At 41.3% G+C, this 24737-nt stretch overlaps 1 protein-coding gene and 1 long non-coding RNA gene across 4 annotated transcripts in view; one reads left to right on the top strand and one right to left on the bottom strand.

Annotated features, from left to right (window-relative positions):
- LOC132538615 (uncharacterized) overlaps window positions 1-24737 on the top strand; it is a 720469-nt gene that overhangs the window by 23675 nt on the left and 672057 nt on the right. For both annotated transcript variants that reach the window (XR_009549958.1, XR_009549957.1), the window contains exon 3: window positions 17210-17503. This is a non-coding gene — a long non-coding RNA (uncharacterized LOC132538615). The remainder of the gene's footprint in view (window positions 1-17209; window positions 17504-24737) is intronic.
- The window catches only part of PTPRQ (protein tyrosine phosphatase receptor type Q), a 257933-nt gene continuing 252201 nt past the window's right edge, over window positions 19006-24737 (bottom strand). For both annotated transcript variants that reach the window (XM_060191363.1, XM_060191364.1), the window contains exons 44-45: window positions 20369-20492; window positions 19006-19694 (exon numbers count right to left, since the gene is read on the bottom strand). In XM_060191363.1, the coding sequence (XP_060047346.1) occupies window positions 19657-19694; window positions 20369-20492 (162 nt within the window). In that variant the 3' untranslated portion in view covers window positions 19006-19656. The remainder of the gene's footprint in view (window positions 19695-20368; window positions 20493-24737) is intronic.

The raw sequence follows: 24737 nt of genomic DNA, 5'->3' as shown, positions 1-24737 counted from the left end.
CCTACCAACTTCCAAAACTAAGTAGAGAGGAAGTGGATAACATGAACAGGCCCATCACAGCTAATGAAATTGAAACACTTATCAAAACTCTCCCCCAAAATAAAAGTCCTGGACCAGATGGTTTTACAAATGAATTCTACAAAACCTTCAAAGAAGAACTAATACGTCTACTTTTAAAAGTCTTCCAGAAAATTGAAGACACTGGAATACTCCCTGCCAGCTTCTATGAAGTCAACATCACCCTGATACCAAAAGCAGACAGGGACACAACCAAAAAAGAAAACTACAGACCAATATCTCTGATGAACATAGATGCGAAAATATTGAACAAAATTCTAGCCAACCGGATACAGCAGTATATCAAAAAGATTGTTCATCATGACCAAGTGGGGTTTATCCCAGGCATGCAAGGTTGGTTTAATATACGTAAATCAATCAATGTGATCCACCACACGAACAAAAGCAAGACCAAAAACCACATGGTCATATCAATAGGTGCAGAGAAAGACAAAATACAACATCCCTTTATGATCAAAACACTACAAAAAATGGGAATAGATGGAAAATTCCTGAAGATAGTGGAGTCTATATATAGCAAACCTACAGCTAACATCATACTCAATGGTGAAAAACTGGAAGCATTTCCACTCAGATCAGGTACTAGACAGGGCTGCCCACTATCACCATTACTATTCAACATAGTATTGGAAGCTCTTGCCATAGCAATCAGGCAGGAAGGAGCAAGGAATTAAAGGGATACAGATTGGAAGAGAAGAAGTCAAACTCTCCCTATTTGCAGATGCGATGATAGTATACACAGAAAAACCTAAGGAATCCAGCAAGAAGTTTTTGGAAATCATCAGGCAATACAGTAAGGTGTCAGGCTACAAAATTAACATTCATACGTCAGTGGCATTCCTCTATGCAAACACTAAGAAATTGAAATCCAGAAATCAATTCCTTTTACTATAGCAACAAAAACAATAAAATATCTAGGAGTAAACCTAACCAAAGAAGTGAAAGACTTGTATACTGAAAATTATGAGTCACTACTCAAGGAAATTGAAAAAGACACAAAGAAGTGGAGAGATATTCCATGTTCATGGGTTGGTAGAATTAACATAATCAAAATGAATATACTACCCAGAGCCATCTACAAATTTAATGCTATCACCATCAAGATCCCAAGCACATTTTTCAGGAGAATAGAACAAATGCTACAAATGTTTATCTGGAACCAGAAAAGACCTAGAATTGCCAAAACAATCTTGAGAAAAAAGAACAGAACCGGAGGCATCACACTCCCAGATCTCAAATTGTGTTATAGAGCCATTGTCATCAAAACTGCTTGGTAGTGGAACATGAATAGACCAGTGGAATAGAATTGAGAGCCCAGAAATGAGGCCCCACACCTATGGACATCTAATCTTTAACAAAGGTGCTCAGAATATTAAATGGGGAAAGCAGAATCTCTTCAACAAATGGTGTTGGAAACAATGGGTTGAAACATGCAGAAGAATGAAACTGAATCACTGTATTTCACCAAATACAAAAGTAAATTCCAAGTGGATCAAGGACTTGGATGTTAGACCACAAACTATCAGATACTTAGAGGAAAATATTGGCAGAACTCTTTTCTGCATAAATTTTAAAGACATTTTCAATGAAACGAATCCAGTTACAAAGAAGACTAAGGCAAGTATAAACCTATGGGACTACATCAAATTAAAAAGCTTTTCACAGCAAAAGAAACCACTACCTGAACCAAGAGACCCCTCACAGAATGGGAGAAGATCTTTACATGCCATACATCAGACAAGAGTTTAATAACTAACATATATAAAGAGCTTGCCAAAATCAACAACAAGACAACAAATAACCCCATCCAAAAATGGGGGGAGGACTTGGACAGAATATTCACCATAGAAGAGATCCAAAAGGTCGAGAAACACATGAAAAAATGCTTCAAGTCTCTGATTGTCAGAGAAATGCAAATAAAGACAACAACGAGATACCACTTCCCTCCTGTGAGAATGTCATACATCAGGAAAGGTAACAGCAGCAAATGCTGGAGAGGGTGTGGGGTCAAAGGAACCCTCCTGAATTGCTCGTGGGAATGTCAATTGGTCCAACCTCTGTGGAGAACAGTCTGGAGAACTCTCAGAAGGCTAGAAATGGACCTACCCTATGACCCTACAATTCCTCTCCTGGGGATATATCCTAAGGAACCCAACATATCCATCCAAAAAGATCTGTGTACACATATGTTGTTGGCAGCACAATTTGTAGTAGCCCAAACCTGGAAGCAACCCTGGTGTCCAACAACAGATGAGTGGCTGAGCAAGTTGTGGTATATATACACAATGGAATACTACTCAGCTGTAAAAAATGGTGACTTAACCGTTTTCAGCCGATCTTGGATGGACCTCGAAAAAAATCATGTTGAGTGAAATAAGTCAGAAACAGAAGGATGAATATGGGATGATCTCACTCTCAGGCAGAAGTTGAAAAACAAGATCAGAAAAGAAAACATAAGTAGAACCTGAAATGGAATTGGCATATCTCACCAAAGTAAAAGACTCTGGGGTGGGTGGGTCGGGAGAATTCAGGTCCAAGAAGGATTCAGAGGACCTAGTCGCGGTTGTATTGTTAAATGGGAATCTGGGGAATGTTATGCATGTACAAATTATTATACTTACTGTTGAATGTAAAACATTAATTCCCCAATTAAAAAAATAGTACAAAAATATATATCCTTTCCTAAGCTGAAAACCTCCGTACACAGACCTGAGTGAATCTTGCAGATCTCCACTTAATGTGTCCCCTCCCCAGAGCCCTGCCCCACTAGGGAAAGATAGAAACAGGTTGGGAGTATGGGTCCACCTGCCAACATCCATCCATGTTCAGTGGAGAAACAATCATAGAAGCCAGAATTCTCCCACTTTTCTCACCCTTCATAAAGAATTATGGTCCATACTCCCAGAGGGATAAAGAATAGGGAAGTTTCCAAAGGAGGGGATGGGACAGGGAACTCTGGTGATGGGAACTGTGTGGAATCGTATCCCACAATCTTGTTAATTAATATTAAAAATAAAAAAGGAACTGATTACAGAAACCTTTCTCTTCTCTCTGATTGGGAGGTGTGTGTGTGTGTGTGTGTGTGTGTGTGTGTGTGTGTGTGTGTGTGTGTGTGTGTGTGTGAAAATTGTGAGGTGCCTCACAAAGCATTAATCCAGCTCCCCCTGCTCCACCCTGCATCCCTGATAGTAAGGCCTATCTACATAATCATTGTTTTGCCTGAAAGATCCCCATCCATTCCATTCCTTTGATCTATCTTCTTTCTACCTTTGAGACTCTCCCTGCCTGCAGGGTAATATTAATCCTTCCAGTTAAAACCCTCAAAACAGTTGCTAGGAAGTTTCTACCTTCCCAGCCCCCCTTTGCCTTTCTTCGCCCCTTTCCTAGCCATTTCCATTTTCGACTTGCTACTTCCAGGTCTAGCCTTTTAAAAGCCTGAGCTCTCTGATCAATAAAGAGTATTGCATTGCTAAGCCGCCACGAGTTCATGAGTCATCTCTCCTATGTCGCTGAGTGAGTTGCAGCCCAGGCTGGCTGTGGTCGAGTTCTCTCCAACCCAGAGAGTATGCGCCCGGGAAAAGGCACCCTCACACTAGTGCGGCATCTGTGTACATGGGCACGAATGAACTCAGTTTGCAGACATGGCAGGGAGCCCACATAGACTTCAGAAAATAGTGATGAACCCCCCCTTTTTTTAAAACAAAACAAAACAAAATATAATACCATTTCTGTTAAATTTTATTCATGATCGCAGAACTCTGGCATCTAGAGGGCATCAAATGAACTATATCAGGACTGGTGGTGGGTGTGTACATTAGTTTTGTGATAAAATACAGTTGGAGTGCAGGGCTGTGATTCTGTGATTCCTGTTGGGATCTTGCTAGTCTTTGGATCAGTTGTAAACATCACATCACAGAGAAAAGAATGCGGCCATCAAGGGCTGCTGTGCACTTTACCAGTCTGCTGTGCCATTCCTGGAAATCTTGTTATTTGATGTTTGCTAAAAGGCAGCAGTTTGCATGGGGGTGGATGAGGGGCTTCTAGACTTAAAAAAAATAATATGTGCAATGAGTAATATATATATTTTTTAATTTTAATTTTTTATATTTATTTTCCCTTTTGTTGCCCTTGTTTTTCATTGTTGTTGTAGTTATTATTGTTGTTATTGATGTTATGGTTAGATAGGACAGAGAGAAATGGAGAGAGGAGGGGAAGACAGAGGGGGGAGAGAAAGATAAGACACCTGTAGACCTGCTTCACCCCCTCCAGGTGGGGAGCCAGGGACTTGAGCTGGGGAGTAATATATTTTTCATTAGTGATGTAATAATGATTGACAAGATTGTGGGATAAGAAGGGTAGAAGTCCACACAATTCCCACTACCAGAGTTCCATGTCCTATCCCCTCCATTGGAAGCCTCCCCTAACATATCTATTTTTTTTGCCTCCAGGGTTATAACTGGGGCTTGGTGCCTGGAGGCCATTTTTTTCCCATTTTGTTGCCCTTGTTGTTCTTGTTGTTGTTATTCTTGTTGCCACTGCTGTCATTGTTGTTGGCTAGGACAGATAGAAATCAAGAGAGGAGGGGAAGACAGAGAGGGAGAAAGACCGATACCTGCAGATCTGCTTCACCACTTGTGAAGTGACCCCCCCTCAGGTGGGGAGCAGGGGCTTGAACCCGGATCCTTACACCAATCCTTGCTCTTTGCGCTATGTGTGCTTAACTGCTGCGCTACTGCCTGGAAGCTTCCCTATTCTTTATCCCTCTGGAGTATGGGCCAAAATTCTTTATGGGGTGCAAAAGGTGGGAGGTCTGGCTTTTGTAATTAATGAGCAGTATTTTTACTGTTCTCTTATTTTGCCATTTTATTTGGATCCATTAATGTGCTTTAACCTTTTAGATTTTAGGTTATGTTATGACCTAACACTACTGAGAATGCCTACTACATTTTCAAAAAGCTAATTTCAAGATATTAATTCTTTATTGTTCTATATAGGATTCTAAGATAGCTTGCTGTCTTGTGTTTCCAACCTTATTCTTCGCTTCTTTGAAGGTCTGGTATTATATATAGCTTTCTAAAACTTTCATAACAGATTGTTTTTTCTTTAATCTTATCCATTTCAACTCACCAAAAAGCTTATTTTTTCCCTGACTTTGAAGAAAATCCCAGTGTTCTCTGTGGATGATTATCTTTTTGAAGATTAAAGTGATGATTAAAATCAGCTTTTGGTCATACGATGATACTATAATGCTATTTTTGGCAGGGGCATGCTACATAAAAAGTTTTATAAATACATTATCTGAGCAGTAACCTCAGCCCCAGGAAAGATGGAAGCATGATCTTCTAAGACCTTACAAGATTAGTGTGAGATTTCCGGATTCTGCAGTGACTGAGCTCTGCCTTCTGAAGTGGGCACACAGCCTTTTTTGAGACTCTGGAGCTCTTAATAGTCCACCCTGGGGAAAGCAGATCATGGAGACCTGAAAGAGGAGGAGAGGCAGAGAGGAAACAGGGAGAGAGGGAGGGAAGCAGGGATGGAAGATGGGGGCCAGGGAGAAGTTGAGTTACTTTGAGTTCAGAGTTGGCCTTTGTCAAAATCCATTCTAAAAAAAAAAAATCACAATGCTATGGAAACTGAAGCAGAAATAATTATGTACATGTATATTTCTGCTTCAGTTTTTATATATATGCTTATTGATATATTTATTATTGGATAAGAGACAGAGGGAAATTGAGAGGGGGAGGAGAGAGAGATAGAGACAGACAGCCCTGCTTCATTACTTTTGAAGCTTCCCCCATGCAGGTGGGGACCAGGGGCTTGAACCCGGGTACTTGCACACTGTACTGTGAGGCCACAACCAGGTGTGTCTTAGTCTGGATATGCATATGCATTCAGTAAGAGACAACAGAGGGGAGAATGAAAGAGATCACAGCAGCACTGAAGCTTCTTTCAATGTGGTCATGAACATGGGTCCTGTACAAAGCATACTTTGAAATTATTTTAAATGGGGAGGAGTTCAGGCAGTGACACACATAGTACTAAGTACAAAGACCTGCTCAAGGATCCAGATTTGAGCCCCCAGCTCTCCACCTGCAGGGAAGAAGCTTTACAAGCCATGAAGCACGTCTGCAGGTCTCTCTCTCCCTCTCTCTCTCCCTCCCTCCCCTCCCTCCCTCCCTCTCTCATTCTCTCATTTTCTCCTCTCTCCCTATCTCCTCCATCTCTGTCAATTACTGTCTGTCCTGTCCAATAAAATGGAAAAACATGGCTGCCAAGAGAAGTGGATTCCTAGTGCCAGCACCAAGACCCAGCAATAACCCTGGAGACAGAAATAAAAATATAAAAAAAAGAAAGAAAAAGAAATTACGTTAAATGGACAACACAGCTTATCCACCAGCAAATTGCCCTTTCTTTCCAGGTTAGGACATAAGGTCTCTTCTCTACATCCTCCCCTGGTGGCCCCAGATCTTCAAACATGGATCAAGGGTTTAAACATAGTTTGCCTTCTCTTCTCCTGTAAAGTACATGTTTTTTTTTTTTGAAGATGTTAACCTTTCTTTTCTTTTTTTTTTAAATTTTTAAAATTTATTTAAAAAAGGCGACATTAACAAAACCATAAGATGAGAGGGGTACAGCTCCACATAATTCCCACCACCAGCTCTTCATATCCCATCCCCTCCCTGATAGCTTTCCTATTCTTTATCCCTCTGGGAGTATGGACCCAAGGTCATTGTGGGATGCAGAAGGTGGAAGGTCTGGCCTCTGTAGTTGCTTCCCCGCTGAACATGGGCATTGACAGGTGGATCCATACTCCCAGCCTGTCTCTCTCTTTCCATAGTAGGGTGGAGCTCTGGGGAAGCAGGGATTCAGGACACTTTGGTGGGGATGTCTGCCCAGGGAAGTCTGGCTGGCATCATGGTAGTATCTGGAACCTGGTGGATGAAGGAAGAGTTAACATATAAAACCCCCCAAATAGTTGACTAATTATGAACCTAAAGGCTGGAATAGTGCAGATGAAGAGTTGAGGAGGGTGTCTCCATTTTGTAGATAGCTAGTAGGCCTATTTTAGTTACATTCCAAAGGGGCCATGATTATACTATTTTTTTTTCTTTCTTTATTTCCCCCCTGAGCCTGGAGCCTGATATATAGGTGGATCCAAGTTTTTGTCTGGGGAGATGATGTCATGGCTGGAAAAAGGACCAAAAAGCTGGATCAGGGAAGAGAGTAGCTCCTAAATATGGGAAAGGTGTATAAATATTGTTGACTGTAAACCCCATTGATTTGATGTGATCTGGGGCCCATATTCAGCTTAGGAGCCTATGTGATCTCTGCATCCCTGTAGATCTGAGCTCACATTCTGTGGTCATGAGTGGGAACATTCCAAGCTGCCCCAATATCAGGACCCATCTTCCTCAGGTGGAGCATAGAGTATGTTGTCCAGCCTCCCTTCGGAGGATGGAACATTCCCCACCATTGTTGATCAGAAGCACAATTTATTACAGACAGTTGCCACATTTAATAATAAAGCTGTTCGGTCTAGTTCAATACAGAGCATCTTTTTGTATCAAATAATAGTAATTTTGACATGTTAGTCTTGTTTTTATTACTAGTACTTTTGCTATGTTAATAGTAATATGTGTATGATACTTGATTTTGGTCATTTTGTGTTTAAATCTATCCTGTACCCTAAGCAAGTATTAATTCAGAGGTCCTCTCATTCACTGAAGAGCCACATAGAGATGAAGATACCTCCATCTGTCCGTCTGTCTTTCTACGGTGATCACCCATCATCCCTCAAAAACATGGGGCCAGTTAACACTGCCTGGACTTTACTTCCGGTCTGTCCCTGAGAGAAGGAGCTGCACCTGAAACTCACTGGCACGTAGGGTAGGTTTTTCCAGCTGACCTACCTCCCTGTCTCTGAATTTTCTTGCCTCTGCCAAATGCCAGCTGCTGGGGACTCCGTCTTGCTCCACCTGCCTGTTTACATGCTGTGTCTTTCTGGTCTACCCTCTGTGTCCTGCTAGCATGGCTCCTCACCTGTTGCTCATTGCTGACCTCCTGGACCTGAGTCTGCCTACACACATGCACACACTGGCCCTAGAGCTACCTTGGCATAGTTAGCGCCTGCCTCTGCCTCCAGACATCTTTTTCCAAGTTTTTTTTTTTTTTCTGGAACCACCATGCCCTTTTTATTCTAAGTCGTTTTGAGGAGGTCATTTAAAAATATTGAGCACAGGGGGTCAGGCAGTAGCACACTGGGTTAAGCACAATTGGCACAAAGCACAAGGACTGGCAGTTCGAGTCCCTGGCTCCCCACCTGCAGGGAGGTTGCTTCACAGGTGGTGAAGCAGGTCTGCAGATGTCTATCTTTCTCTCCCTCTCTCTTCTCTTCCCCTCCTCTCTCCATTTCTCTTTCTGTCCTGTCCAACAACAGCAACAGTAACAATAACAAGGTCAACAAAGTGGAAAAAAAATGGCCTCCAGGAGCAGTGGATTCCTAGTGCAGGCACTGAGCCCCAGCAATAACCTTGGAAGCAAAAAAAACAAAAAAAGTCTTGAGCACAGCCTGTCTCCTAAAGAGTAAATATGATGCAATTTAAATAGACATTTACATTTTTTAAAATTTAATTAATTATTTTTCCCCTTCAGGGTTATTTCTGGGACTTGGTACAGTACAAACTGCAGTGAATTGCGAGATGGCACGTTAAAGTATGATACAGGGTAACGGACTGTGGACCAACTACTGTTTAAATAAGTTGCCTGCTAGTATAAAACTGTTAAAGTGCACTTTCAATTGAACATATAGGTCTGAATTTATCTGTAGTAGAAGGAAGTATGCTCCAGGTTATGTGGTTCAAATGGTGACAAACTTAGTTCTTGTTTACAACCAGTGGAGAACCTAATTAGTGGGGAAAGCCAGGGGGTAAAAAGTATTGAGGAAAAGGAAGACTCCGTGCATGGTACTGAATGCACAGGGTATGTTTCGTAGGCAGAAAAGTATTCTTGTTTGGCTTATGTTGGGGGAAAGGGCAATAGTATAGGAAAGACATGCTTTATGAAGTTAATTCTGTAGACAAGGAAGGACTTCCGAATAGAGGAGTGAAATGATTAGAGCTGAGAGCAAGAAGTAATTTGGGAAGTAGCAGGGAAATGAAAAACACAACAATAAACAGTGCAATTTGATTTGGAACAAGTTAATGTCAGCAAATAGCAAAAGGAATATTGGACTGGAAACCGGAACTCAAAGGTTAGCACTAACACTGATTCTATGTGAAGACTTTACATAAAAGTGGCCTATGTTAGACCTAGCAGGGCTATGATTATGAAAAAAGACATTCATGCCTGAGGCACCAGATCCCAGGTTCAATCCCAAGCACCACTGTGAACTAGAGCTTAGCAGTGCTCTGGTAAGAAAAACAAAACGAAACAAACAGAAAATAACACACATAATAAGCTATTGTTCTTAAACTGTGAATAATCAGAGTTCACAGGTATTTTCTAAGTTCAATTAGTTAAGTTTAGACATACTACTACATACAATGATAATACTGCTAGCTGAAATTAGATTTTCATTTTCAAAACGAGGCTCTGTGACACAAAGCAGACAGTACTACGGACTTCCAAGAACTGAAAAGAAGTTCTTTTTAAAAAAAAAAATTTATAAAAAGGAAACACTGACAAAACCATAGGATAAGAGGGGTACAACTCCACATGATTCCCATCACCAGAACTCCATATCCCATCCCCTCCCCTGATAGCTTTCCTATTCTTTATCCCTCTGGGAGTATGGACCCAGGGTCATTGGGGTGCAGAAGGTGGAAGGTCTGGCTTCTGTAGTTGCTTCCCTGCTGAACATGGGCGTTGACTGGTCGGTCCATGCTCCCAGTCTGCCTCTCTCTTTCCCTAGCAGGGTGTGTCTCTGGGGAAGGTGAGCTCCAGGACACATTGGTGGGGTCTTCAATCTAGGGAAGCCTGGCTAGCATGGAGATGCGAGGGTCCAGGACACATTGGTGAGGTCATCTGCCCAGACAAGTTGGGAAGGAGTCATGGTAGAATCTGTAACTTGGTGTCTGGAAGGTGGCATGACCTAAATTGAGACAAGATGGTTAATGAACAGGAACCAAAAAGTAGGATTAGAGCAGATGAGATTAGGGATTTTAGGGTAAAAGAAAGCTAGAACAACCATTTTAGACATGCTCCTGGGGGCATACAACTATGGTAGTTTGGTAGCTAGCCTGAGTTTGGATAAGAATATTGCCTGAGAGAATGGTGTCAGAGTAGAAAAAAGGGCTAGAAAGTTGAATTAGGGCAGGGAGTAGCTCTCATTCTTATAAAGGAAATTCTGTGACTAGTGGCCCGGAAGGTGGCACAGTGGTTAAGGAACTAGACTCTCAAGCATGAGGTCCTGAGTTCAATCCCTGGCAGCACATGTACCAGAGTGATGTCTGGCTCTTTCTCTCTCTCTCCTCTTATCTTTCTTATTAATAAAATAGATAAAATCTTAAAAAAAAAAGAAATTCTGTGACTAAAATTAACTATTTACCTCCATCCACCTGCTCCAGGGCCAATATATATATATTTAGTGCCAGAACCTGTGTAACCTCTAAGTCGTTACTGGTCTGAGCTCATAGCTCATGGTCACATCTGAGGAACATTGCAGACTGCACTCATTTCAGGGCCAGTGTTTTTCAAGTGGCAGGATAGGATACCCCCAGCCTCCCTTCAGAGACTAGGGCTATCCCTACCGTCATTGCTTTATGGTAAAGCCAAGTTCCTGGGAGGGCCCACAAGATGCTCTTCCTTATGGAAGCGACCAGTGGTAGTGGAGAGAGAGGGACCCTTTACAGGTCTAGGCCCATCATATGTGTTTGGGAATCCAAGGATTCCGTAACTAGGGCCCCAGATGATGAGGTGATGAGATATTGACCAAATAGGCCATTATTAAGTCGGCCAGTCTCTTGCTCTTATCCAACTTTTGTACTCCTCTCTTTATCTGATTATCTTAGATTTTCTCTCAGTTTTTTAGGCATTGAGTATCATTTGTTGAGCCCAACCAGAGTTAAGTTTTGGGGATCTGCCTTCTTTGGGCCTTTATGCTAGGCTGTCCTGCTAATTTGGTCTAAGTCCAATCAGTTACAGAATTTATGATGCCTTCTTTAGGCACTTCAACCATTATTGAGCACTTTGACTTTGAGTTATATGATTGCCCATTATTTATGGATATGTGTATACCCAGTACCCTAAACCCTAGCCTAATCTGGTGTCTGTTACTTAGTTAAATGACATGCCATCTAATGTGGATGTAAGGAGTCCCATGTGTTCAGAAAGGTCTCACCAGATTTGAAGAGTTGTGAGGTTGACTTCTCAGGCTGGTTTCTCTGGTTACAGTCCACAGTAGGATTTCAATAGCAGCATGATGTGGGGTGGCAGCACCAGTAGCGATTTGGTTGAAGTCAACAAAGTTGGTATGACAGTAAGGAATCATAGAGAAGGAATTTCAAAAAGTATGGGCATGTCCTAGAGGTACCAGGACTAGGAGAAATGCAGGTCTTAAAGAGAATTCAAGGTGTTTCTTATAGTCTTAGAAAGAGTTAAAATATCAGTGATTAATTATTATAACCAGGTTAGTTGGGGGGGTTTAGTATTTATATTAATATACTTGACTTCACTATGCTTTGAACCCTTTTAGTGGTATCTGAACCTCTTTGTAAATTAAATACTTACATGGTCAAAAGGTCTTGACCTGTCTGGCCTAAAGCTATAGCTGATTTAGATGTTTGCAGAAGTATATTTTTTAGATAAAAGTAGTCTTGTTGTTGTTGCACTTGTTGTTATTGCTGTTGTTATTGGACAGGACAGAGAGAAATGGAGAGAGGAGGGGAAGACAGAGAGGGGAGAGAAAGATAGACACCTGCAGACCTGCTTCATTGATCGTGAAGTAACTCCCCTGCAGGTGGGGAGCCTGGGGCTCGAACCGGGATCCTTCTGCTGGCCCTTGTGCTTCGCACCATGTGCGCTTAACCACTGTGCTACCGCCCTACCCCTTGTTTTCCAATTCTTATTTGATGTTATTTTTTGGACATGTCTATTCATCTTATTTGGAAAAAAAAATCTTTGAGAATGCTCTTGGTCATTCATGAAAGCAAGTATCTGTGATTTCATTTAACAGAAGTGGGAAATAGTTGTGCTGAGGGCCGGGCAGTGTTTGCACCTGGTTAAGCTCACATAGTATTTGCAAGGATTCTAGTTTGACCCCCTGGCTCCCCACCTGCCAGGAAGTCACTTCATAAGTGGTGAAGCAGGTCTGCAGGTGTCTTTCTCTCTCCATCTCTATCTCCTCTCTCAACTTCTCTCTGTCCTATCCAATAAAATGGAAAAAATGTCCTCCAGGATTGGTAGATTTGTAATGCCGGCACTGAGCTCCAGTTATAACCTTGGAGGCAAAAAAGAAAAAAGAAACAGCTGTGCAAATGTGGCATTAATACCACAAGACCAATGCAATCCTCAAGTGGGATGTATTATTTTCCTGATGAACATTACATACTGAGGAAGGTACAGATTACCCTAAGTATGTAGAGTTAAAAGTATAAATATTTTCTCTTCTTTTAAAAAATATTTTAATTATTTTATTTTAATGAGAGAAAGAGACCAGCGTACTGCTCAATTCTGGCTGATGCTGGTGCTAGGGATTGAACCTGGGACCTCAGCGCTTCAGGCATACAGGTCTTTTCCATAACCATTATGTTGTTTCCCCAGACCACAAAAGTGGTTTTGTAATGTGTGGTTTAATCTACTCCTTAGAACATTGTCCTGGGTTGGTAATTTTGATTTCACTTTATGTATCTTTATAAAGCAATTTACTAAGACAGATTATTTTTCATAAGAAGACAACTGTTTTGTCCAGACTAGGCTTTGTAAACTTTTTTCTTTTTTTAAATTTTTATTTCATTTATTTATTGGGTAAGACAGAAATTGAGGGGAAGAAGAGATAGAGATAGAGAGAGAGGGACACCTGCAGCCCTGCTTCACCACTAGTAAAGCTTTCCCTCTGCAGGTGGGGGCCAGGGTCTTGAACCATGGTCCTTGTGCACTGTAATGTGAGTGCTTCACCAGGTGTGGCAACACCTGGCCCCTCACTTTGTTTTCTTTATAGTTTTCCCTTTAATATCAAGTCTTCTAGACCATAAGCTCAATTCATGAGAGATTTTCTACAAGCTGTCCCACACTGCTTTATCACAACCGTGTTGTGGGTGTGTAGACTCCTAAGCTGAACTTCAATTTATCTGTCAAGTCTAGTGTTTGCTAACTGATGTTTAGAGCAAGTCCCTACCTCCTTTTTAAAAAAATATTATTTATTTATTCCCTTTTTGTTGCCCTTGTTGTTTTATTGTTGTAGTTATTATTGTCTGTCTTCATTGTTGGATAGGACAGAGAGAAATGGAGAGGGGAGGGGAAGATACAAAGGGGGAGAGAAAAACAGACACCTGCAGACCTGCCTCACTGCTTGTGAAGCAACTTCCTTGCAGGTAGGGAGCTGGGCTCGAACCGGGATCCTTACACTGTCTTTGCACCACGTGCACTTAACCCGATGCGTTACCACCTGACACCCACTACCTCCTTTACGAAGAGAGGAAGGCTTAAATCTGTTGGCAAATGACTTACACCTATAAACCAAAAGAGGAGAAAGGGGGTGTTTGAATGTAGCTCGTAGAGGAGAGAACCACAGCTGCTCCTGTCTCTGGCAAAACATTCTAAGAGGCTCCAGTTTCACTTGGCTGAGATGAAACACATGTTGCCCATGTGCTTCAACAGATCTGATCTAACAATGTTACAGATGGTCCTCATTCTCTTAATTTGGACCTAGTAGTGGCCTACAGCCCGCTGATAGAATTTTTTTTTTTGCCTCCAGGGTTATTGCTGGGGCTCAGTGCTTTGCACCATGAACCCACTGCTCCTGGAGGCTATTTCCCCCCTTTTTTGTTGCCCTTGTTGTTTAATCATTGTTACTATTATTGTTGTTATTGATGTAGTTGTTGTTGGGTAGGACAGAGAGAAATGGAGGAGGGGGAAGACAGAGGGGGAGAGAAAGACAGACACCTGCAGACTTGCTTCACCACTTGTGTGCCCCCCCTGTTCCCCTGCTCCCCCCCCCAGGTGAGGAGCCGGGGGCACGAACCGGGATCCTTACACGGTCCTTGGGTTTCGGGCCATGTGCACTAAACTCGCTGCGCTACCGCCCGACCCCTAGAATTTTTTTTAAACTTAGTTATGAATACCTGACTTTCAATTCACTCTTTGTGAAAGGAAATACACACATTTAACAGGTATTATTCTGACTTTCTGATAATAAAGCAACATGCCTTTTTTTAAATGTAATATACTTCAAACAACTCCATTTGGAATGAGGTTTTCTGTATTCTGATGAGTCTTTTAAAAGATTGGTAGTCAGTGTGGTCTGAAGTCAAATGTTGGAATTGAGCTGACTTCTTGTTAGAAATGAAGCATCCAGGGAGACGGGCCGTAGCGCACGTGGCACGAAGCGCAAGGACCGGAGTAAGGATCCCGGTTCAAGGCCCGGGGCCCCACCTGCAGGGGACTCGCTTCACAGTTGGTGAAGCAGGTCTGCAGGTCTGCAGGTGTCTTTCTCTCTCCCCTCTGTCTTCCCCTCCTCTCTCCATTTCTGTCCTATCCAACAACAATGACATCAATAACACAACAACAACAAAAAAACAAGGGCAACAAAAGGGAACATAAATAAATATAAAAAAAATAAAAAAGAAATCAAGCATCCTGTGTCTTAACCCCAAACCTGAAGCAGAGTATGCATTTCTAACATAACCCCAAGGGATTTACACACACACACACACACACACACACACACACACACACACACACACACACATACACACGGCAAATCTGAAACTGGCATATCTACAACAACATGTAGATATTACAGAAAATGGATTGGCCTGATGACTGAGATAATAAAATATTGATCTTATTGGGTAGGACATAGCGAAATTGAGAGGGGAGGAGAAGATAGAGAAAGAGACAGACACCTGCAGACCTGCTTCACACTTTTGTTTTTCCTCCAGGCTTAGTACTGGGGCTCGGTGCCTGTACTATGAATCCACTGCTCCTGGAGGCCATTTTTCCCCCATTTTTGTTGCCCTTGTTGTTATTGTTGTTGTTGGATAGGACAGAGAGAAATCGAGAGAGGAGGGGGAGAGAAAGATAGACACCTGCAGACTTGCTTCATTGCTGGAGCTGGGGGCTCAAACCAGGATCTTTATGCCAGTCCTTATGTTTCGTGCCATGTGCGCTTAACCTGCTGCACTACCAGCTGGCCCCCTGCTTCACCACTCCTAAAACTTCCCCCTGCAGAAGTGAGCGGGGGCTCAAACTCAGGTCTTTGCAGGAGTCCTTCTGCACAGTACTGTGTGCTTAACCAGGTGTGCTAGCGCCCAGCCTCCTTTGAGCTGTTTTCTTATCATTGAATGCATTACAAAACAGCCTCACTGGCCTTTCCACAGCTTCTAATCCTAGTAAAATAACCCACATTCATCAGTAGTGGTTTGCTGCACATATGTAGCAAACTGAACTAACTTCTGAAATCATTCAGAGGTCTCATAACTGATGTTCTCTATAAAGTAAAGTTGTTGGTTAGAATAGTGAATTATATTTGTTTACAATTTCTTTTTTAACAATACTGTTTTTTATTTTTATTATATTTATTTATGTATTTATTGGATAGAGATAGCCAGAAATCAAGAGGGAAGGGGAGATAGCTAGAGAGATACCTGTAGCCCTGCTTCACCACCCATGAAACATCCTGCCTGCAAGTGGGGACCAGGGGCTTGAACCCAGGACTTCGCACACTGTAATGTGTGCGCCTGGCCTGTTTACAATTTCTTATCATGGGGAAAAATCCAGGAAGGAGAACTGGTTCTATGAATAAGAAGGCTAATTTCTTAAATAATGAATTCCCTTTTAAAATTACCTAGAGTATATAGGTGCATTGGGAATTAATTATAATTATTTATACTGCATTGTATTTGCATAATACACTACATATTACTTATGTTAACAATTGCTTCTTTTTCATTTATTTTTTAGTGGGCGTATTCATGGCTTACAGTAAATACAGTTGTTGATACATGTGCAAAATTTCTCAGTTGTTTGCGAAACACTCTCATCCCCAGCCTAGGTCCTCCTCCACCATCATACACCAGGACCTGAATCCTACACCTCCACCCCAGAGTCCTTTACTTTGGTTCAATACACCAAGCCCAGTCCAACTTCTGCTTTGTGTTTTCCCTTCTGTTCTTATTTCTCTATTTCTGTCTGTGAGAACATCCCATATTCATTCTTCTCTTTCTGGCTTATTTCATTTGAGATGATTTCTTCAAGCTCTATCCAAGATGAGGTAAAGTAGGCGACTTCATCATCATTAACAGCTGAATAGTATTCCATGATGTATATAAACCACAACTTGCATCTGTTGTTGGACACCTGGGTTGCTTCCAGGTTTGGGCTATTAATTGTGTTGCTATGAACATAGGTATATACAGATCTTTCTGGATAGGTGTGTTGGGTTCCTTAGGTTATATCCCAGGAGAGGAATTGCAGGATCATAGGGCAGGTCCATTTCTAGTCTTCTGAGAGTTCTCCAGACTGTTCTCCACAGGGGCTGGACCAATTGACATTCCCACCAGCAGTGCAGGAGGGTTCCTTTGACCCCACACCCTCTCCAGCATTTGTTGTTACTGTCCTTTCTGATGTATGCCATTTTCACAGGAGTAAAGTGGTATCTCATTGTTGTCTTTATCTGCATTTCTCTGTCCATCAATGACCATCGTTTTTTCATATGTTTATTGGCCTTTTGGATCTCTTCTTTAGTATATATTCTGTTCTTACCCTCTGCCCATTTCTGGATGGGGTCATTTGTTTTTTTTGTTGCTGAGTTTGGTGAGCTCTCTCTCTATATTTTGGTTATTAGCCTTTTACCTGATATATGGCATGTGAAGATTTTTTCCCTTTCTGTGAGGGGTCTCTTTGTGTGTTGTTTTCCTTTGCTGTGCAGAAGCTTTTCAATTTGATGTAATCTCACTTTTTTTTCTGCCTCCAGGGTTATTGCTGGGGCTTGGTGGCTGCACTACAAATCCACTGCTCCTGGAGGCCATCTTCTCCGTTTTGCTGGTCTTTGCACTTCGTGCCATGTGCACTTAACCCGCTGTGCTACTGGCCTGGCTCCCAGTCTCAGGACAGTTGAACTCTGTCTTTGAAGATGCATATAAAACTGGAATGAAAACTTGAGTTGTGCCAATATTTTCCTCTAAGTATTTGATGGTTTCTGATCTAACATCCAGGTCCTTGATCCATTTGGAATTTACTTTTATGTGTGGTAAAATGTATTGGTTCAGTTTCATTCTTCTGCACGTGTCAACTCAATTACCCCAGCGTCATTTGTTGAAGAGACTCTCCTTTCTCCATTTAATAGTCAAAAATTAGATGTTTGGGGGCCAGGCGGATGCTTTATTATCAGAAAGTCAGAATAATACCTGTTAAATGTGTGTATTTGCCTTCAGAAAGAGTGAACTGAAAGTCAGGTATTCATAACTGAGTTCAAAAAAACTCTGGGGGTGGACTGGTAGTGCAGCGAGTTAAGTGCACATGGTGTGAAGTGCAAGGACTGGCGTAAGGATCCCAGTTCAAGCCCCTGGCTCCCCACCTGCGGGGGGGGGGGGATTGCTTCTCCCCCTCTCAGTCTTCCTCTGTCTTGATTTCTCTCTATCTTATTCAACAACAACAACAACAAAACAATAACAACAACAAGGGCAACAAAATAGAAAAAGTGGCCTCCAGGGCAGTGGATTCGTAGTGCAGGCACCGAGCCCTAGTGATAACCCTGGGGGCAAAAAAAAAAAATTAGATGTTCATAGGTGTGGGATAAGAATTGTTTCTTAAATTTGATACAAAATCAAAAATACAAGCTCCCTGAAATCATGTTGTATTTCTTTAAAATTTAATTGGCCCTCACATTTTCTACGTACTTACGCAGAAATAAAATATCATTATTATGTAATAATATCATTATTATGTTAATACTGTTTGATTCTGTGACTCCTAACAATTGTGACAAGATGATATCATATATTGAATCATCTGTAACTTACCTGGTCCATGGTCACTAGCTAAATGGAGGTTGAAAGATTTTCTTAAAAAAAAAACCAAAAAACTCTAAATTCATATAACCTGGTTTAATTCTTTGTTTTTAGTTCCACTGACTGCACTCTTCAGTAATTAATTCAAGGGGGGGCCAGGTGGTGGTGCTCATGGTTGAGCACACATGTTACAGTTGCAGGGACTCGGATTCAACCCCTCAGTCCCCACCTACAAGGGGAAAGCTTTGCGAGTGGTGAAGCAGGGCTACAGGTGTCTCTCTGTCTCTCTCCCTCTCTGTCTCTCCTTCTCTTTCAACTTCTTGCTGTCTCTATCCAATAAATAAAAATAAAAAAGATAATTAAAAAAAGAAGAAAAATATTGTTTGGAAAAAAGGACCCTTTTTTACAATAAAAATTAATTCAAGGGAAGAAAAGAGACCAGTTCGTGTAATGTATTCCGAAGTTTCTGTTGGCACCATGGTAACACGTATTAATTTACAAACTCTACCACATAGAGAATTTATATTAGTGCTATGCATTTCTGCTGAAGAAACCTTCAAAATGGCTGAGCTTAAACATATATTTAATGGACACACACATACACTGCTATCTGTCACTGTGCATTAACATATACAGTGTAGCGGCACAACTTGGTGGGGAGGAGGCACACATGTAGGCAGGACAGAAAGGTAGTCTATAACTTCTCAGGTGCAACTGCAAATATATATATATATATATATATATATATATATATATATATATATATATTTGCAACATAAAGATCCCAATGCAATTGCAATAGCCTGATGTGTCCCCAAAGAGCTACTGTGTACTGTCAGAAGGCTGTGCAGTAATCCTTGCAGTGTCAAGGGGTGACGCTTCAGCTGTTGGGAGATCATGAGATGGAATCCCAGCACTCATAAGACAGAGGATCCCAAACACAGAGGCATACATGGGAGTACAGATCATTATGACAGTCTTGGAAGTGATCCACAAGAAACGTCAACACCCCGGAGGTCAAAATAACACTCCCTGAATAAACATTTACAACTTTTGTTCAAGACTAAGTTTAAATACGTTAAGGGCAAATTCATCTTGAAATATTAAGCCCTGTAGAAATTTGCACTTGGGCTCATTCCTCAAAGAAGAAGAACTTCCAAAAAATCTCTGGGTTGTTTTCTCTTCGACATTTAAAATGCGTATTTATTCTGTACACAACAAACTATTTGGAGTCACTTGTTTCCTGGAACTGCTTGCTCCTAAAGCATTGACTCCAGTAAGTAAGGCACGGTAAGTAAAGTTCCCTCTGTGGCTGCACAATTCAAATCAGAAGCACGAGGGAAGTGATTTTTGATCCCTGAGATTTGAAAATTATCTTGCCGTTGTTATCTTTGGTGTGGATTTTTTTTTTTTACATAGTTGTCTCTTCCCATTCCAGCTCAACATCACCTGGAGCATAAAATAACATGGTCTAAGTACAAATTAGAGCTCATCATTCTAAAGAGTTAAATATTGCATGGCCCAAATATGGGGCAGACAAGAAGGTTTTTATCATAACACACAGAGATAAATGGAAAAAAAATATGCTAGGTGCACTCGCCAAGCTTCTAAAAACATTTTCGTTCTTTTTTAAAAAATATTTAATTTATTTATTCCCTTTTGTTGCCCTTGTTGTTTTATTGTTGTAGTTATTATTGTTGTTGTCGTTGTTGGATAGGACAGAGAGAAATGGAGAGAGGAGGGGAAGACAGAGAGGAGGAGAGAAAGACAGACACCTGCAGACCTGCTTCACTGCCTTAACCCGCTTAACCCGCTGCGCTACAGCCCGACTCCCAAACATTTTCATTCTTAAAAAAACCTTTTACTTAAAGATTTATTTATCATTGGATAGAGACTTGAGTAGGGAGGGGGAGATAGGGAAAAAGAAAGAGAGACACCTGCAGCCCTGCTTCACCACTGCAGGCAGGGGCCAGGGGCTTGAACCCAGGTCCTTGTGCACTGTCATGTGAGCGCTTAACCCTGGTACACCACTGCCCAGCCTTGCTTTTAAAACATTTTCAACATAGGGTTATAGTTAAATTCATGCCTTTGCTATAAGGGGTTCAACGCTGCTATCTGCTTACCCTCCATGGCATCCAGAGAGTCCATCTTTTGAAGCGCTGAATAGTTAACAAAGCAGATGGGCTGACTGTTTCCTTTGCTTGACAGGATACCCAGAATGCACTGGTGTAAAAAGATGTACTGTGCCTAGACACCAAAGAGAGCATTCAGATAAGCCACTCAGGAAGGGTACTTTCTTTTCAATACCATCACAGTGAACAGATGCTGAATCCAACAAATGTTAAATGACTGAAGGCAAACAACTCACCATGTATATAAATGATGCTTATTTTCCAGTTTCTTTTAACTTGCTTTTTTTTTTTTAAATTGTCTCCAGGGTTATCACTGGGATTGGTGCCTGTACTACGCCTACTATCCCCTACTCCTGGAGGCCATTTTTCCCCCCATTTTATTGGATAGGACAGAGAGAACTAAGGACTAAGGAGGTGGAGGTAGAGAGGGGGAGAGAAAGACAGACACCTGCAGATCTGCTTCACTGCCTGTGAAGCAGCCCCCCTGCAAGTGGGGAGCCGGGGGCTCAATCCCCAATCCTTGTGTGAATCCTTGCGCTTAATACTATGTGCACTTAACTGGGTGTTCCACCACCCTGCTCCCACTTTTTTTTAGATGTAGTAGATTTATTTTCATCTACTGTATATATTAACTTTATTTACAGTGTTCATATTTTATAAAGAATCTACATCTCTATATGGAGTATGAAATACAAAGTATTACTACTTTAAAATACATTATAAATCATTTAAAAAACAACAGTATTGTCAAAATGGATTCTTCATATGCTATGAAGAACTCATCAAAGAGAAAGTTATCTCCCTTCATCCCCCAAGGGAAATAGATATTGATAATTTTTGGGCATTTCCAAGGACCTTTCTTTATCTTAAAAAATAATCCTACTGGGGGTTGGGCGGTAGCACAGTGGGTTAAGCGCAGGTGGCGCAATGCGCAAGGACCGCCTTGGGATCCCGGTTCGCCCCCGGCTCCCCACCTGCAGGGAAGTCACTTCACAGGCGGTGAAGCAGGTCTGCAGGTGTCTGTCTTTCTCTCCCCCTCTCTGTCTTCCCCATCTCTCTCCATTTCTCTTTGTCCTATCCAACAACGAATGACATCAACAATAACAATAATAACCACAACGAGGCTACAACAACAAGGGCAAAAAAAAGGGGGAAAAATGGCCTCCAGGAGCAGTGGATTCATGGTGCAGGCACTGAGCCCAGCAATAACCCTGGAGGCAAAAAAAAAAAAAAAAAGAAATCCTGCTAAAGCTAATGCTTATATTAAATGAAGGAAAGCACTACAGATAAGATTTTTCTACAGAAAATCACATAAAAGAAAGAAAATAACATCGAAAGTGACACAGGCTCTAGAATGATACTGGCGGTATCATCCTTTTTCAAAATTAGAAGGGACCAACAGGAATCGATTTGTCAATAATTACTATAACCAGTAACAGGTGTTTAGTGCATGCAAGGCACTTTATACTGAGGAGGAATCCAGTGGACAGGAGACAGTTGTTCTCAAGGCTCGAATGTGATGTGTGTGTCTGTATGAAGGGAAAGCTATGTGAGCGTGAAGGGAGGGAGACCAAATGTGGAAGAACAGAGGAGAAAAGGGCTAAGATCAGCCATCAGACAAGTCTCAGACAGGCAGACATGGGGATAAGAGAGGAAACTGAATGGAGAAGAGTCTGGTCTGGCTACCTGGCATGGATGATAAGAGGAAAGTTCCTTGACCAGCCACTGGTGGTTGTAAAAAGCAGGGATGAGCCCAGATTAGGACTACAGTTTACAAGATGGCTCTGGCAGCATTTACGATTGGACGAAACACAATGCCTTGGAACTAGAAGAAAGGTTTCTTTATGGTCCAGAAGGTGGCACAATGGATAAATGCACTGGACTCTCAAGCATGAGGTCCTGAGTTCAGTCCCCAGCAGCATTTATATCAGAGTGATGTCTGGTTCTTTCTCTCTCCTCCTATCTTTCTCATTAATAAATAAATGAAATATTAAAAAAATAGAAGAAGGGTTTCTTTTAATTTTCTTTTTTTATTATTATTTAATTTTTAAAAATATTTATTTATTTTCCCTTTTGTTGCCCTTGTTGTTTTATTGCTGTTATCGATGTCCTTGTTGGTGGATAGGACAGAGAGAAATGGAGAGAGGAGGGGAAGACAGGGGGAGAGAAAGACAGACACCTGCAGACCTGCCTCACCGCCTGTGAAGTGATTACCCAGCCTGTGAAGCGACTCCCCTGCAGGTGGGGAGCCGGGGGCTCGAACCGGGATCTTTAAGCCGGTCCTTGCGCTTTGCATCATGTGCGCTTAACCCACTGCGCTACTGCCTTACTCCCTCTTTTAATTTTCTATGGCTCTATGTAGCTTCACAATGTTTTTCTTGAACACTTGACATTAAACACCAAGCACTGATACATTTTTTTTTTTTTTACTGTGACTTGTGGCAAGTTAGATGACTTGACCTTGTTCAGGAGTTTTCCTTGTAGGTTTAATTGAGCAATTTATCTTATAAATAATTTTCTTGTTAGAACAGCTGGCTACTGAAGTACTGATGCAAGATGTACTTTTTGCAGGTATGAAGGAGCTTATATGTTCTCATCAGCACATTGAGAGTATGATGATCATATCTACTAATTACTTGGCTTTTGACCTTAAGTGGTTAAGCTCAAATATCTGGGATCTGTAAATACAAAACATTGAAACATTGGACTCTCCAAACATCTAGATGCTGGACAAGGACTCTTCACATTTCGTCTGTCTGAGCTAACTCAGTATCATATTGGCTCTTTAATTTTATCCAGTAGCATCTGAGTTTGAACTTTTCCAAAGATAATTAAGGTGACGATGCTAGAAAGGTCACTCTCACTTTGATATATAGAAAGCATGCCCAGTGTTAATGGGATTTAACTAAGTATTTAAGCTATGTATCTTGGAAAACATTTTAAATATTTTCATTAAAAAAAAAATCTAGGAGGCTGGGCAGTAGCGCAGCGGGTTAAACACACATGGCACAAAGCACAAGGACTGGCTTAAGGATCCCAGTTCAAGCCCCTGGCTCCCCACCTGCAGGAGGGGGGGATCACATCACAATTGGTGAAACAGGTTTGCAGGTATTTATCTTTCTCTCCCCCTCTCTGTCTTCCCCTCCTCTCTCCATTTCTCTCTGTCCTATCCAACAACAGCAATAACAACAATAACAACAAAGGCACAAGGTAAAAAAAAAAAAACAACTGGGAAAAATAGTCTCCAGGAGCAGTGGATGCATAGTGCAGGCACTGAGCCCCAGCAATAACCCTGGGGGGGGGGGAGTAGCAGTTCTCTGAGGGCAGAACTCTTATATATTCACTGCGATCCTGCTATTCTCTATAAGGATACAAGCTGCATAGTAGATATTTGGTAAGTTTGTGTTGATCTAGTCCCATCTAGTTTGTACGATACACAGTCTTTGTGGTGGATGATCAAAGTACAGAATTCAAGTTTGGTAAGAAATGAAGTTTTGGCATACAGTATAATTCAAATCCCATTTGTAATGGTTCAGTAAATCACTCCTCAGGGTAATTCCAAAACGGTCTTTTCAAACACATACCATGCAGTGAATGTTATCTAAGAGAAATATATGGATATCATTAGAATGTCTCTGAAAAAACTACAGTCACTTAAATATATGGAATCTGGGATTTTTTTTAAAAAAGGTCACGTTTGAATTTAAGGTCACATTTGGAATGTGAAGCGTCTGCCTGTCCCAGTCTCATCTTGTCCACTGGAAAGAATGATGGGGGTAGACTGTGCCAGCAGGCGGGCTGAGCTCCGCTGGGCAGAGCTACATTTTCCAAGGTCTCTCTGCCATGGTGTGTCATTCCCAGATCCAGTGAAAAGTTCAACCTCAGTTTCTGCTCTAGCTAGTGATACAGTCTTAAAATTAACTGTTGGGTAAGCATAGTTTCCCCCAAGTCTGAGCCCTGGCTACAGCATGAGCCATAGTGATATGTTTTGCTTTTGTTTGTTTGTTTTTCTCTTCTCTTTCTGAAAAATAAATCCTTCATTTAAAAAGAATTAAACATTCCTGATTTTTTAGTTTCCTGAAGTGGGGGATTATAAATCTTATGGGGGTAATCAAAAGACCTAAGACTTGTTTCTAAATACAAGTCTTTATATATTCCTACTAAAACTAATAAATTTTATATTCCTACTTTTTACTACTTAAAAAGTAGGAATATAAAATCTATTATTTTTTTGTTTATTTATTTTCATTTGCCACCTTATGTACACCAGTTAATATTTAGGAGAACCAGAACAGGAAACAGTCGGCCAAATCATTCCTGTTTAATACCAACAGTATTGTAGGATAACATCTTAAAAAAA

This window comes from Erinaceus europaeus, chromosome 5 (genome assembly GCF_950295315.1).
Source record: "Erinaceus europaeus chromosome 5, mEriEur2.1, whole genome shotgun sequence".
NCBI classification, from domain to species: Eukaryota; Metazoa; Chordata; class Mammalia; order Eulipotyphla; family Erinaceidae; genus Erinaceus; species Erinaceus europaeus.
Note: the sequence above shows the minus strand (reverse complement) of the source record. Positions and strands in the feature narration are given on the sequence as shown.